This window comes from Mizuhopecten yessoensis, unplaced genomic scaffold (genome assembly GCF_002113885.1).
Source record: "Mizuhopecten yessoensis strain PY_sf001 unplaced genomic scaffold, ASM211388v2 scaffold10985, whole genome shotgun sequence".
Taxonomy (NCBI): Eukaryota; Metazoa; Mollusca; class Bivalvia; order Pectinida; family Pectinidae; genus Mizuhopecten; species Mizuhopecten yessoensis.
In genome coordinates, this window is record NW_018408820.1 from 1,361,580 (window position 1) to 1,376,329 (window position 14,750).

General features: G+C 35.9%; 1 protein-coding gene across 1 annotated transcript in view; it reads left to right on the forward strand.

The window, feature by feature from the left end:
- LOC110464317 (protein FAM117B-like) overlaps positions 1–14,750 on the forward strand; it is a 40,568-nt gene that overhangs the window by 8,736 nt on the left and 17,082 nt on the right. The window contains exons 2-4 of the mRNA XM_021519468.1: positions 265–416; positions 6,462–6,572; positions 8,725–8,946. Of these exons, the coding sequence (XP_021375143.1) occupies positions 265–416; positions 6,462–6,572; positions 8,725–8,946 (485 nt within the window). The remainder of the gene's footprint in view (positions 1–264; positions 417–6,461; positions 6,573–8,724; positions 8,947–14,750) is intronic.

The following is a 14,750-nucleotide window of genomic DNA, read 5'->3' on the forward strand; positions in this document are numbered from 1 at the left end:
AGACCTATATGTTTAAAAACATACACAATCTACATTTGTATATATGGTTGATCAGTTTACAATACTTTCAAATGCTTTTGCAATTTTACTGGGTGTTTAGTAAAACCTCATAAATATCATGAAAGATTATAAGCTAGTTATAGGGCGTACTTCTATAAATTGAGTATAAGATTGAAGATCTATTTAACCGTATAAGGATTCACAAGAAATTGGAAAAAGCAAAAGCAAAATTTGTATTTGAATTTACTGTTTGGTTGTTTTCAGTAGAGAGACCAAAGCCAGTAAAAGCCAGTGCTTCGTTGCGGCGGACAGGTTCACTAGAGGCAATATGTAGTCCAGCTGCTTACCTCAAGGGACAGTGGCCATCAGGAGATCTACTGTCAACCAGCCACTTTATGGTAGATAAATACACACAGGTGAGTTCTAGGAAGTAAACCAATAAAGTAAACCAATCATTAACACACCTGTATTACATTTGTACAAAAGACGATTAAGATGACTGGTTAAATACGGTACATACTTTACTTTGTGTACATGATATGGGTATAGGTCACATGTTGGGTAGGTCATATGTTGGGTACTTCACTGGTTAAATACGGTACTTTACTTTGTGTATGTGATATGGGTATAGGTCACATGTTGGGTAGTTCATATGTTGGGTACTTCACTGGTTAAATACGGTACTTCACTTTTTGTATGTGATATGGGTATAGGTCACATGTTGGGTAGTTCACAGGTTAAATACTGTACTTTACTTTGTGTATGTGATATGGGTATAGGTCACATGTTGGGTAGCTCACTGGTTAAATACGGTACTTTACTTTGTGTATGTTATATGGGTATAGGTCACATGTTGGGTAGTTCACAGGTTAAATACGGTACTTTACTTTGTATATATGTGATATGGGTATAGGTCACATGTTGGGTAGTTCACCGGTTAAATACAGTATTTTACTTTGTGTATGTGATATGGGTATAGGTCACATGTTGGGTAGTTCTCCGGTTAAATACAGTATTTTACTTTGTGTATGTTATATGGGTATAGGTCACATGTTGGGTAGTTCACTGGTCAAATACGGTACTTTACTTTGTGTATGTGATATGGGTATAGGTCATATGTTGGGTAGTTCACAGGTTAAATACGGTACTGTACTTTGTATATATGTGATATGGGTATAGGTCACATGTTGGGCAGTTCACTGGTTAAATACGGTACTTTACTTTGTGTATGTGATATGGGTATAGGTCATATGTTGGGTAGTTCACTGGTTAAATATGGTGCTTTACTTTGTGTTTGTGATATGGGTATAGGTCACATGTTGGGTAGTTCACCGCTTAAATACGGTACTTTACTTTGTGTTTGTGATATGGGTATAGGTCACATGTTGGGTAGTTCACTGGTTAAATACGGTACTTTATTTTGTGTACATGATATGGGTATAGGTCACATGTTGGGTAGGTCACATGTTGGGTAGTTCACTGGTTAAATACGGTACTTTACTTTGTGTATGTGATATGGGTATAGGTCACATGTTGGGTAGTTCACTGGTTAAATACGGTATTTTACTTTGTGTATGTGATATGGGATTAGGTCACATGTTGGGTAGTTCACCGGTTAAATACGGTACTTTACTTTGTATTTGTCACATGATAGGTAGTTCCTTGTATACATAAGTATGGCTAGTTCAGAGATCAAGTACGGTACTTTTCACGTTTACTGTACTCCTGGCAATGTACGTCACAGGTGAGATATGCTACTCATGGTGCATATAAACAATAAACACGGCTAGAGTCAGGTGACGAAATTCTTCAAGTACGTTTGAATGTTTACCTGAAATTTATTGATTTGAAAACTGAAAATTTATGGGTTGTGTTCATCAGCTTTTCCTTCATTTGTTTTGCTTTTGTTATTAACAGTTGAATATGTACGTGTAATAAACTAAAGCTGATAAGCTACATATACACAGGGAAAACCTGAAATGTCAGAAATCAATATCTTTGTCAAGAAAAATGACTCAATTTGAGATTAGAATCTGTCTTCATTAGTTACCTGTAGGCGAGACAAACTACAGATATACGTGCTTCATAATATGTACTTGTATAGAAAGCAGAGAAGTTGAAGTACAACATAATTCATGTTTATTCACTAATGTGTTTGTCCCATCCCATTTTACAACCCTCTCAATATCACTATATTGATCAGTGGAAATGTGTTCAAATCACTGAAAAAAGGGAGAGAACGTCGCCACACCTTCATTGATCTGCCTCTCCAATCCATTGCCAGTATTGATCTCCTCAAATAGCTATCACTTATTCAAGTGGAATGGACTCTGTCATGATGGGAATTCCATAGCTGGATCCCTGGAAGTGGTTACATACTGGGGATAAATGATAAATCTACATTCCATTGCCAGTAGATATACATGTATATAGGATCTGATACGTCGGAGATCATGACTCTGAAATTTGCATACTCGGGCTGTACGGCTGTTAATTTTCGCCATTACCACATGCGTTCACTCAACCGTGAACTGCTATAATATAATGGTGATCATTATTTCATTAAACGTTTTTTTTATAGCTTTTTGTCTAAAATTGATCATGATTTTACGCCATATGGCGTATGTACATGGCCTGTTGTCATCAACATCACACTAAAAAGTAGATGCCAAGCTCAATGGCGAAAGGGATCTTGACTAAATGTGGTGAATTTATATTTAGTGTTGTATGTTTAAATGAAAGATGTGACCTTTTAGGGGTGGGGTGGGCGGTAGGGGAAATGGGGTAAATGTTTCAGAGATAACATTTTTAGGTAACTACAATGTACTTGTGTTATAAAGACACAATTATTTCCCAAGACATGACACTTGTTTCCCTTAATCTTGTCTATGGTCTATGAATACTGCTAACAACAAGAGAAAACGACTCAATTAGTGGCCGGTATAAATGTGATATAGCTTGATGTTACATCATGTTAATTCAGGCATGCTGAGGCACTGCACCAGATCATGTAAAAGATATATTAATTTCCATTAATGAAAATTTCCCAGGAAAGGTATTGCCAGCTATTGTTTATTTTATCAAACATTAATTTGTCATAGCTGTATATATAGAGAGTGGGAAAATATAATCAATTCCAAAGTTAATTATCCTCGCGCCGATAAGGGGAGCTAATCAACGAGAGGAGACATATAATGTTTGGGGAATCACCAATGGTACTATGTTTATTGATTAATGTATGAATATCGAGGCAAAGTTTACCATGTTATCATTACACAGGTAAGTCATATGGCTTATGTTAAGGAAATGTCATTATCAAATGTTGTAAAATGATTATTAGACATGAAATATTTTTAAAGGTATTTTCAATTTTGATATTAAGAAGGTACATACAGGGATAATCCTGGATGGGGCCATGAGGCCATTGACCCTTTGTAACTGAATTCGAAATTGACCTCCATACTCCATTTTAATTTTAATTTTACATAGAATGGCCCCTCTTAATTTTGATATTGACCAAAAAATTGCTGAAAATGGCCAATGTACTGCTCTTAAATTCCAGGATTTTCTCTGTGCATAAATACATATTCCTATTTCTATTTCTAAACCTGCTGTTATGAAAATCAAGGTTGAAATTCTTGATACAGATCAATGTTAACATTAGTGTGATTCTGAGTCCTAAAATTTGGCAATCAAATTGAAGCTACATAATCTACATGTACAAAAATTATCTTCAAAATTTAGTTTTCATGCATTTATATTATATAATAATTATAACATAAGATATGTTTTGACATATATATACTGAAAACAAAAAATTAGACGAAGGTTCAAATAATAGCAAAAACTGAATATAGTAATACACTGTATTGCGGGCTGTGCAATGTATAGCCATGACCACTATAACCCTTTATCATATGGAAACTTAGCACCTTTATTTATTAAACACGTCTTGGTTGCTTGGTTCTCACATCTTTATGTAAACTTCCTGGCTTAAAATCCAATATGAAACAGCTACAGGCTCTCCAGTATGTAGATATGAAAGATTGGATTTCAAATTTTATCCGGAGTTTTCACACCGACAATGTGCCATTGTTACGTATCTTTGACAAATTCAATTTCAAATGAGAATTTTAATGTTGACCTTTCTTACTGTGTGACTCAATATTCCTGGGTAAACACTGGCTGTACTGACTGTAGGTGGGTGTTGATTGTTTGCTGGTGTGATTAGTGTCTCGTACAGTATGTGTCTGGTACACTTACACACTTTTACTGTAGAACTTGTAAGCATGTGGAAGGTGATCAGACTCAAGTTGAACTCCGTGTTTACATGTATTCCTCATAACTACACCTTCAATAAGGTCTTGTTAGAATGTGAGTGTCGCCTTTTATCATTTCAGACAGTTAGAAACTTCATTTTTTTTAAATTTCTTTAATAAAAGATGTTTTTGTTTGGCAAACAGTGGGTTTAATGATTCTGACTGTAATAATGCAAATTTTATATAAAGGAGTTTGGGCGTCATTTTTTCTTTGGGTAAATCATTTGGTCTCATATTTATATAGATATCAAAAGACTGATTCTACTAAAATCCTACAGACAGCTCCCTGACATAACTTAACAACTATATTAAAAAATAGCTAACTATTGATCATGAGGACTCGCTGTAAAAAGACAAATCTGATAGATCTGCTTTGAAATAAGTTTTAACAACCAACATGCAGTCATTAGGCCAAAAAAAAAAGATGTCTGTTTAGGGTTCCCGGCCGACCCTAGCTTTTTACCCCCGACCCAAAACTTTTTAATGAAAAAAAAAAAAAAAAAAGCTCTGTGTTGGCGCTAAATGTCATCATATGGAGCACAATTTGCCTCCAATTGAACCTTGTTTTTGTAATTCTTTGTTTTACATACAATAGTAATCACATGACCACAAGGTACATAAAGATATACAAAAAAAAAAATTCCGACCTACCTACCCTTGTTTTTTTTGCCCATGCAACCCTAAACAGACTATATTTTTTGTTTGGCCTTATGAATACTTTTTTAATCATACAGTAATATTTCTATTTAATGTACAAATTTCCATGTATTGGCCATGTCAGTTCCTGCTATAGAAGGACCCAGACCCTAGAAGTGCTATAAGTGTGTTTTTGATATATTGACAGAGATGGTATGTCTATAAATGCTGGAAACATTTACAGACTTGTAAAGTGAAAATTACATTTGTAGTACTGTATAGCGGTTATATTTCGCGTTTTTTTTAATTTAGCTATATTGGCACTTTGACTAATAACTGCGAATTCTAAACACCAACGAAATTATCGAAAATGTTAACCACTTTTACGGACCTTATCACAACATGTTGAAAATACTTATCACCCCACGTTGTTATGCAAACTTAAATGAACTCAAATCAGATTCTCACCGGACAACTGGGCAGTCCATATAAAAACAACACTTACATATGTGGCCACAACATATTTATGAACAGTGTTTTCAAACGGTTTACCTGTATTTCGAGGTTTAACCCAGGATGACACTCATAGTACTTGGCCTGGGTGCACAGCTAAATTTAATCCCCGCGAATATGTCCTGAATATGAAACAGCGAATTATTGAACCCGCAAATTTAAAGCGCTATACAGTAGATTAGAAAGTATGAGGTAGTACTTCTGTAATTTGTGATTTTGAAAAAAAATCCAATTAAAAAAGGTAGGGATTACCTGTTGGTTTATAATGAGCTGTTCACTGTACGTGTAGGTGAAGAAATGGAACGATGTTGTGATTATATTGCTATGAGATTCTTTCACAAAATCTCTTACCTATATATATATTAACCCATCCACCCCTAAAGTCACATTTGAACCTTACCAAATCAAAGACTGGGCAAGTACACTTTAGATATTTAGGGGTGAATGAGTTAAGGCAGCAGTTGATGAAAAAATCATTTGAATATATTTATTAATATAAGTAATTGAAGATTTGATGGTAAATCTGGTACTGAGCCAATTCAGCAAAGCATCTTTTTAAAACACTTCAAGGTGACATCACAGTTAACTTTAATCTTGAAATGTCCTCCCCCCTTGTGACAAGATCTGTAATTGGTATCTGGTGGTATACCATGTATATGGCTTGTGACTACATACATGTAAAAGTAAATTCTGATGGTAATTGAATAATTTCTAGTAAAAACTTGTGTATAACATGGTATACATATGTCTTTTATTTTATCAATTCTGGTGACATAGTGTGGATTTTGATTGGTAACTTTTGGTTGTACATGTTTAACCCTTTCACCCCTGGGATACTTGAGTAGACTCTTATACCATACATTCATCTGATGAGTCTATTATGGTCTACAGTGGTGAAAGGGATAACGTGTGTAGGACTTGTACAGTAATTGCTAAGTTCTGGTGGTACATGTGACTTGTGTTGTAATCGTTACACATTTTCTGTACTTACAGACAGAGATCCCTGATGAGCTAGAAGTACAACACAGGGGACAGAAAAGTAACAAAAAGAAGAGAAAGAGTCACCGGCGGTCGGCATCATTTGGACACGGAGACCAACTGGCTGTGAGTATGACTACATTAGTCATTGAACTAATTTACATCTAATTTTAAGTTATTTTACCAATGGACAGGTCTCCTTTAAGTGTAGATTTAATTTGGCAACGTCATGGAACCGAGCAGGTTAGCTGCACCAGCAGTTGTGTCATAAATCCCTAAGTTAAGGATTTTTGCAGTTTCCTAAATATTCTTTTGAATTTCATTTAACCACCAAAGTGTCTAGATCTGTCTACAGAACTTAAGCCTTTTTCACTGGCATACAGTGGAATAAAGATTTGTGAATCTTGATGGTATTAATTTTATTATAAACCAATAAACAAATTGACGTCGCTGTGAAATGCTGAGAATTGTAAACCATTTTTCCATTCTTATTTCAATGGAACGTTCAAAATATGGCATTTCTCCAAACTTTTATTTTATAAAATCCTATCATATTTTTGTCTTGATCAAAACTCCTTTTACTCTCCTGTAAAATCTAAAACACTGCTGTTTTGGGTTTTCAATTTAGACATTGCTCAGTGTTTATCGAATATTATTTCAAATTTGTCGACTTGCTGAAAATGCAATAGTGCAGGAAAAGAGGAGATTTTTCAGGGAAAGAAATATCAATCTAATTATGTCCTCAATCTGACTACACAGCGGCAGAATCCTGTGTAAAAAGGAAATCATCAGGCTGTTGTCCGTCCCAAATTGAATTTTATTTCACTGTACTTTTTTTTACCTAACACGACAAAGCCAGCAGATTTGCTTCACATTGCATGAAATTGAGGCATTTCACTCTTACCATTAATTCAATTTCATACCTATCCATATATATCGTGGTTGTTAGGCTGGTATGGATTTGGTCGGTGAAAGCATGGCCGCATTCAAGTCAGCTCTAATACCTCTGAAGTCACCCGTACAAATTGAATTTCACAGGCATGGTATTACGGAGATGCATTTCAATGAAAGGCAGCTTTCATTTGAAGTAAAAAATAATTGTAACGAATGTTCATTTTGATAAAGTTGGAATAATACTTTGTACAGATAAGGACCTGGTTATCTCCTACTGTTTGCTAATGCATGTTCAAAATGATATTTTACAAAAGCTTTTCAGATTAATGACTCATGTCTGATAGTGATAAGTTCACACATTGACGTAAAATAGTATAACAAAACCTTCATTTTCAAAGAAATAGTTTGGCAAAGCTGATTATAAGGCTCAATATTACATCAAGATTGACGATGTTGGGAAATCTGCTGCTGGAAAATGTGATTGAGTCCTGCTGATATGTGTCTACAGCAAACTCATTACTATGTTTATACAGCTAACTTATTCCTATTGTATGTTTATACAGCTAACTTATTCCTATTGAATCTTTATACAGCAAACTTATTCCTATGTTTATACAGCTATAACTTATTCCTGATATTTGTCTTCAGCTAACTTATTCATATTGTATGTGTCTACAGCTAACTTATTCCTATTGAATCTTTATACAGCAAACTTATTCCTATGTTTATACAGCTATAACTTATTCCTGATATTTGTCTTCAGCTAACTTATTCATATTGTATGTTTATACAGCTAACTTATTTTATCATTGTATCTTTATACAGCTAACTTATTCCTATTGTATCTTTATACAACTAACTTATTCCTATTGTATCTTTATACAGCTAACTTATTCCTATTGTATGTTTATACAGCTAACTTATTCCTATTGAATCTTTATACAGCTATAACTTGTTCCTGATATGTGTCTACAGCTCACTTATTCCTATTGTATCTTTATACAGCTAACTTATTCCTATTGTATCTTTATACAGCTATAACTTATTCCTGATATGTGTCTACAGCTAACTTATTCCTATTGTATCTTTATAGAGTTAACTTATTCCTATTGCATCTTTATACAGAAAACTTATTCCTATGTCTATTCAGCTATAACTTATTCCTGATATGTGTCTATAGCTAACTTATTCCTGTTGTATGTTTATACCTGTAGCTAACTTATTCCTGTTGTACATGTCTATACAGCTAACTTTACTGTTTAAAATTAAGAAAGTTCCATTAATTTTGTTGTATGCTGATACAACTGACTTATTCCTGTCACAGATGTTTATGTTAATCTAATAGGTTATAGTTAAACCCTTTCCTGTTGTTTTGTGCTCACAGTTGATTCGCCAGCGGTTACAGCGATCCAAGGAGGGTAGTAAGCAACAGAATGAGTTATATAAGCAGCCTGTCCCGGGCAATCACCTGGCTTTGTCGTCAACGGCCCCAGCTGTGTTACAGAGCTTTACCCGCACCTCAAAGCCACTCGGGATCCCTGCTCACGTCATCCCCAAAACAAACATCTCGCGGATGCAGCGAAACAGTGTCGAGGGCCTCAGCATGGTCAGTATATCTACATTTTCTGGTCTCTCTTTTACCGTTCAGACCTCAAAAGAGATGTTCACGCTTTTGTTTCTGATTCATTAATTGGAACAGGTAATTGCAATATTGTTGTCAGCGATGAGATATTTTGTTGCAATATCTTAAAAGTTGGTGATAAGTGAATAAGTTTTAAGAAGTGTTTAAAAAATGGGCAGGGGTGCTCATTACAGTAAAAATGATAAGCTGAGGTTTAGAGGTAATTAAAATGTACCGCCCTTTTCCTGTTAAGAGTTTATATCACATGACTTCTTTCCTTTTTGATATGTTCCGTTCCTTTACACTCCTCCCATCCCGCCCCGTCTCTGTCTGTTGTCTCTACCCCCTCCCTACTCTCCACATCTAAACAAGTTATTTCTCTATTCACTTCCTTCTGATTTGTAAAAACAACAATTAAGCCAGAGGAAATGCTTGCTAATGGACTTATTGTTACCAAACAGCTGACACATTTCCAGTAGGTAGCGGCATGCTGCAGCACAGAATGAGCCTGTGTCAGTGTCCTGTGTCTGGTGTCTTGTTCTAGTGTGATTGGCTGGCTAGTGTACATGTTGTAACGCTGGAGATGACTCAATGTGATTGAGATCTCAGATTGCATGCGTTCTAATAGTTAATTCTGTGGCCAAGACATAAATTTGGAAACTTGAAAAAGGTCAAGGACAATCTTATTCAATTTAACTCTTTATTTCTTTAACGAGGATTACATACAGCCTGGATGCTACTAGATGCTTTCATCAGCATATATAACAAATGTACAATGACAAAATATGACACAGATATGAGACGGATCTTATTGCAGCATTATGTCACAATCCTTGTAAACATATATGGCTTTGTAGTAGGATTTGCGTCCTAATTCTATGAGAGTTTTTTTCAAAATTTGTTTTTATATTTCATATTTGTTGTATATCTTCATTTCAAGTCAAAACTAATACATTGCCGTAGGATTTGTTTTGATGTTAATTAAAACGTCTTGAAAAGATTAAAAAAAAGAAAAGTTCTGTAATAGTGTTTGTATATATATATTCAGCTAACAGTCTTTTTGGTCAATATCGAGGTGAATTTATTACTTGAATATGTTTAAGAAATGAGAGAATTTCCCCTACTCCCCCTACGCTACAGTTAGACGGTACAGCCTGACTAAGGAAGTGTCAGTGACTCACAAACTTCTAGATGGAGTTGTCGTTTACTGAATTAAGTTATAGAATAAAACATTACATCTTTCTCCAACTCCCCTCACATCTCACCATTCCTACAATAACGTGTAGATGGTCCAGTCCTGAGTCCTCGTTATGCACAGACATAGTGTTGAAGGCCTAAGCATGGTAAGTTCACTATCATTTCAATGTTACACATTTTCACATCCTCAATAGTTTTATAGCAGGTCCTAGAAATACAGGCTTTTGTTGGAAGTTTTTTTCCGAAAATGACTCATATGATTATTTTGGCATCCACATCTCATGTAAAAAGACTTTCGGTAAATGTAATAAAACTATTTTTCTAATTCAGTCTAATTTGCTTCATAAATTTTGTATGCATGTGTATGTGTGTTTTGGAACCTGTAGGTTTTGTCAGATAGGGAAGTTGACATGTCTATTAACAGATGGAGTCCCACATGTACCGTCAACCTAAGTAAGATACACATGGACCCGTCATGTTCTCAGGGTAGTTTTAACTCATTCACCCCTGAAGACACATTTGAACTCAACCAATTCAGCGGTTGGAATAGTTCATTATGAAATTTCAGGGGTGAATGAGTTATTATGAAGGTAGATAGAGTAGCATGGTTTTCTAGTCACTTGTAACATTTTACTTTATTAGGACTTATGAACAATGCAACTGAAATATTTGCAATTAAATGTTAGAGACTTTCATCATAGCATAAGTCTCTAAAACAGCTCTTCCATTAGTGAAATACTGGTAATTAAGTGTTGTATATCTTATATATCCTGCAATAAGCCCAGGTGGCTAATGCATAATCTCTAGTTCAAAGTATCGGGATTGGCTTATACCTGAGACAGCGGAACAGTGGGAAATGAAGATGGGTTATTAATGGTCATTAAATTAAATGAGAAATGTTAATGAGTTAGGGGATGACAAACAGGAAATGAGGATGACAGATCAGAATAATTAATTTCGACTCGGATATTGATTTAATAAACTACCAATATACTGAAGTTACCTGTGGGTAGATGAGCCAACACCAACTATAGAAATGATGTCATGTCAGACAGTGACACCACAGTCACTGTGCTGGTACATGCATTTCTGGAGATATTTCTACGGTGTTTCAGTGCATTTCGGTTAACTTACAATATTTTAAATTTGTTTCATGACAATGTACAAGGATAGAATGATTGAATATGTTTACTGGCAATGTAAAGATAGAATGATTGAATATGTTTACTGGCACTGTAAAGATAGAATGATTGAATATGTTTACTGGCACTGTAAAGATTGAATGATTGAATTCAATATGTTTAACTAGGTAATGGTAATGTAAGGGTTGAACTATTGAATATGTTTAATGTCAATGTAATTATAAGGATTCAATGATAATAATAATAGTGCTTTATTTATAGAAGGTAGCTCAATTAGTTACAAAACTATTCTCCCTTGAGGCCATCTCTCATTGCATAGATTTGAAATACAATTCTAGCATAATTACAGCCAAACATGTTGCTGTAAAATGTATAGTAAATTAATTGTACATGGCCACAATGTAATTATATTATCAATACTTAAATATGAAATCAAGAAGCTATACATAGTAATTTACAGACAACATTGCAAAGATTGTAATCTTTCTAGTACAGGAACTTAATAACATGGAGGGTACAGCAATATGGTCATAATACAAGATTGAATTCAACATTTTTTGCTGAGTAATGACAATGTTAGGGTTGAATGGTTGAATATGTTTACTAGCACTGTAAGGGTTGAATGGTTGAATATGTTTACTGGCACTGAAAGGGTTGAATGATTGAATTCAATATGTTTACCCGAGTAATGTCAATGTATATATATATAGGTTGAATTATTGAATATGTATAATGGCACTGTAATGGTTGAATGAAGATGAGAGATGACAGATAACTGTGATGTCTTACAAGGTGTTAGACAAGAGATATAATGCTGACAGTGTTAAAAGGTTGTAGACCAGGCTGATGACCAAATCACCTCACTACACTGTAGGACAGACAGGGGGAGGGTGTAATGGAGAAACGATGGAGTTAGTAATGGTTGTATAACCACAGGCCATGATAATGGGCATATATTCATGAAGAACATGTAATTGTACAAAATCAATAGTGTTGTTAGCTGTTCATCAGCCAGGTAGCTGGCTTGTGGTAGACAGGTAGGTACACAGTCAACTTCAGGCCAAACCTATCTAATCCTGTGTTGATCTTCTTTCTTGTTTGGCATTTTTTTAAGATAGTCAATCTTAGGCCAGACCAATGTAATGCTGTGTTGATCAACTGTCTTGTCCAGGGAGCTGGTTTGTGGTAGATACAAGTGTACACAGTTAACTTCAGGACAAACCTATCTGTCGCTGTGTTTATCATCTGTCTTGGCTACATGTTGGTAGCTGGTCATGACTTGTTGTAGACAAAGGTACATAGTCAACTTCAGGCCAGACCTAACTAATCCTGTGTTGATCATCTGTCTTGGCCAGGCCAGACCTAACTAATCCTGTGTTGATCATCTGTCTTGGCCAGCATTTTTTTTGAAGGACGCATAGGTACACACTCAACCTTAGGCCAAACTAACATAATGCTGTCTTCTTGTTGTTTGTATTGTCTTTCTTTGCCAGGCATTGTGGCAGACATTAAAATATATACCAGTAGGCTCACAGTTGATGTTAGGCCTGACCAACTTAATGCAGTTGTCAATATTGATGAGAAAAAAGTATAGCAACATGTTAAGTGTGAACTTTTCGCAATACTTTATTACATATACATCAAAACCTGTATAAACACTAAACAAACCTTCATCTCTTGTAAAATCGGATATTGAATCGCTGATGGATCAAGGTTTAAAACATTTGGCAAAAAGATAAAAGAAAAGTTTAATCTTGACAATGCATAGTTGACGATACAAAAGATTTCGGAAGATCAATATTGGATCTTCTTTCATTAAAGAAAATTGGTGGGCAAAACAAACCTTCATCTTGATATCAGTGTATCATATCAGTGCCATATTTAGTGTATTTCACCTGATGAAATAGTCATTATCAGAAATTAGACAACTGTCGGCACAACGTCATAGAATTGGGAACAGTAGTCATGCTCACAGTGAAGATGGCAGCACTGGCAGATTTGCTGAAGGTCAAAAAAACAAAAGTTTCCCATGAGTGATCGCAATTACAATGTATTTACAAAAACTGAACAAAACTGTGGAAATGTCTAATAGTCAGGTGAGCTGAGTTTTCTGGTTGTAGCGGCTAGCAATTTGAGAAAGGGTATAGGTTAAATACTAACATTTCACATCTAAATATAAATAGTGACTTTTCCCACAGATATTAATGCATTGTTAGATGCTGATAAAACTCAGCTGCCAAAGCAACTAGCACTGTTTTTAAGGTGTTGGTATTTGAAGCAATGATGGCCGCAAAGAACAATGATGCAGAAACTAAGTGGGAGTTTGAAAATGAATCATTCACTCAGTATCCCCAGTGACCATCCTTGTGTTCTCACATTACAGTCGTAACATCTCCAATGACCACCCTTGTGTTCTCACATTGAAGAGTCGTAAGATCTCCAGTGACCACCTTTGTGTTCTTTCATTGAAGAGTCATAAGATCTCCAGTGACCACCCTTGTGTTCTTACATTGAAGAGTCATAAGATCTCCAGTGACCGCCCTTGTGTTCTCACATTGAAGAGTCGTAGGATCTCCAGTGACCACCTTTGTGTTCTTTCATTGAAGAGACATAAGATCTCCAGTGACCACCCTTGTGTTCTCACATTACAGAGTCGTAACATCTCCAATGACCACCCTTGTGTTCTCGCATTACAGTCGTAACATCTCCAATGACCACCCTTGTGTTCTTTAATTGAAGAGTCGTAAGATCTCCAGTGACCACCCTTGTGTTCTCACATTACAGTCGTAACATCGCCAATGACCACCCTTGTGTTCTCACATTGAAGAGTCATAAGATCTCCAGTGACCACCCTTGTGTTCTCACATTACAGTCGTAACATCGTCAATGACCACCCTTGTATTCTTTTATTGAAGACTCGTTAGATCTCCAGTGACCACCCTTGTGTTCTAATATTACAAATTTGTAGCATCTTAAGTGACCACGAAGTCGTACCATCCCCAGAGACCGCCCCGCCCGCCCTTGTGACATCATCACAACCCTGAACAAAGTCGTACCATCCCCACAGACCGCCCCGCCCTTGTGACATCATCACAACCGTGAACAAAGTCATACCAATCCCCAGAGACCGCCCCGCCCGCCCTTGTGACATCATCACAACCGTGAACAAAGTCGTACCATCCCCAGAGACCGCCCCGCCCTTGTGACATCATCACAACCATACACGAAAGTCGTAGCATCCCCAGTGACCACCCAACTATAGAAACATTTCCTGAGTTTAGAAAGGGCAGATTACATCCTCTCATTGATTTTGTAGGGACGTGGCTACAGGCCCCACCATCAATCTCTTCAGTAACAGCTTTATAGCCATTTCCAGTACTATGCCGCTAGGTGTAGAAGTAAACCATTTACACTCATAGTCATGGCCATCTTCCAAGAAATCATTTTACG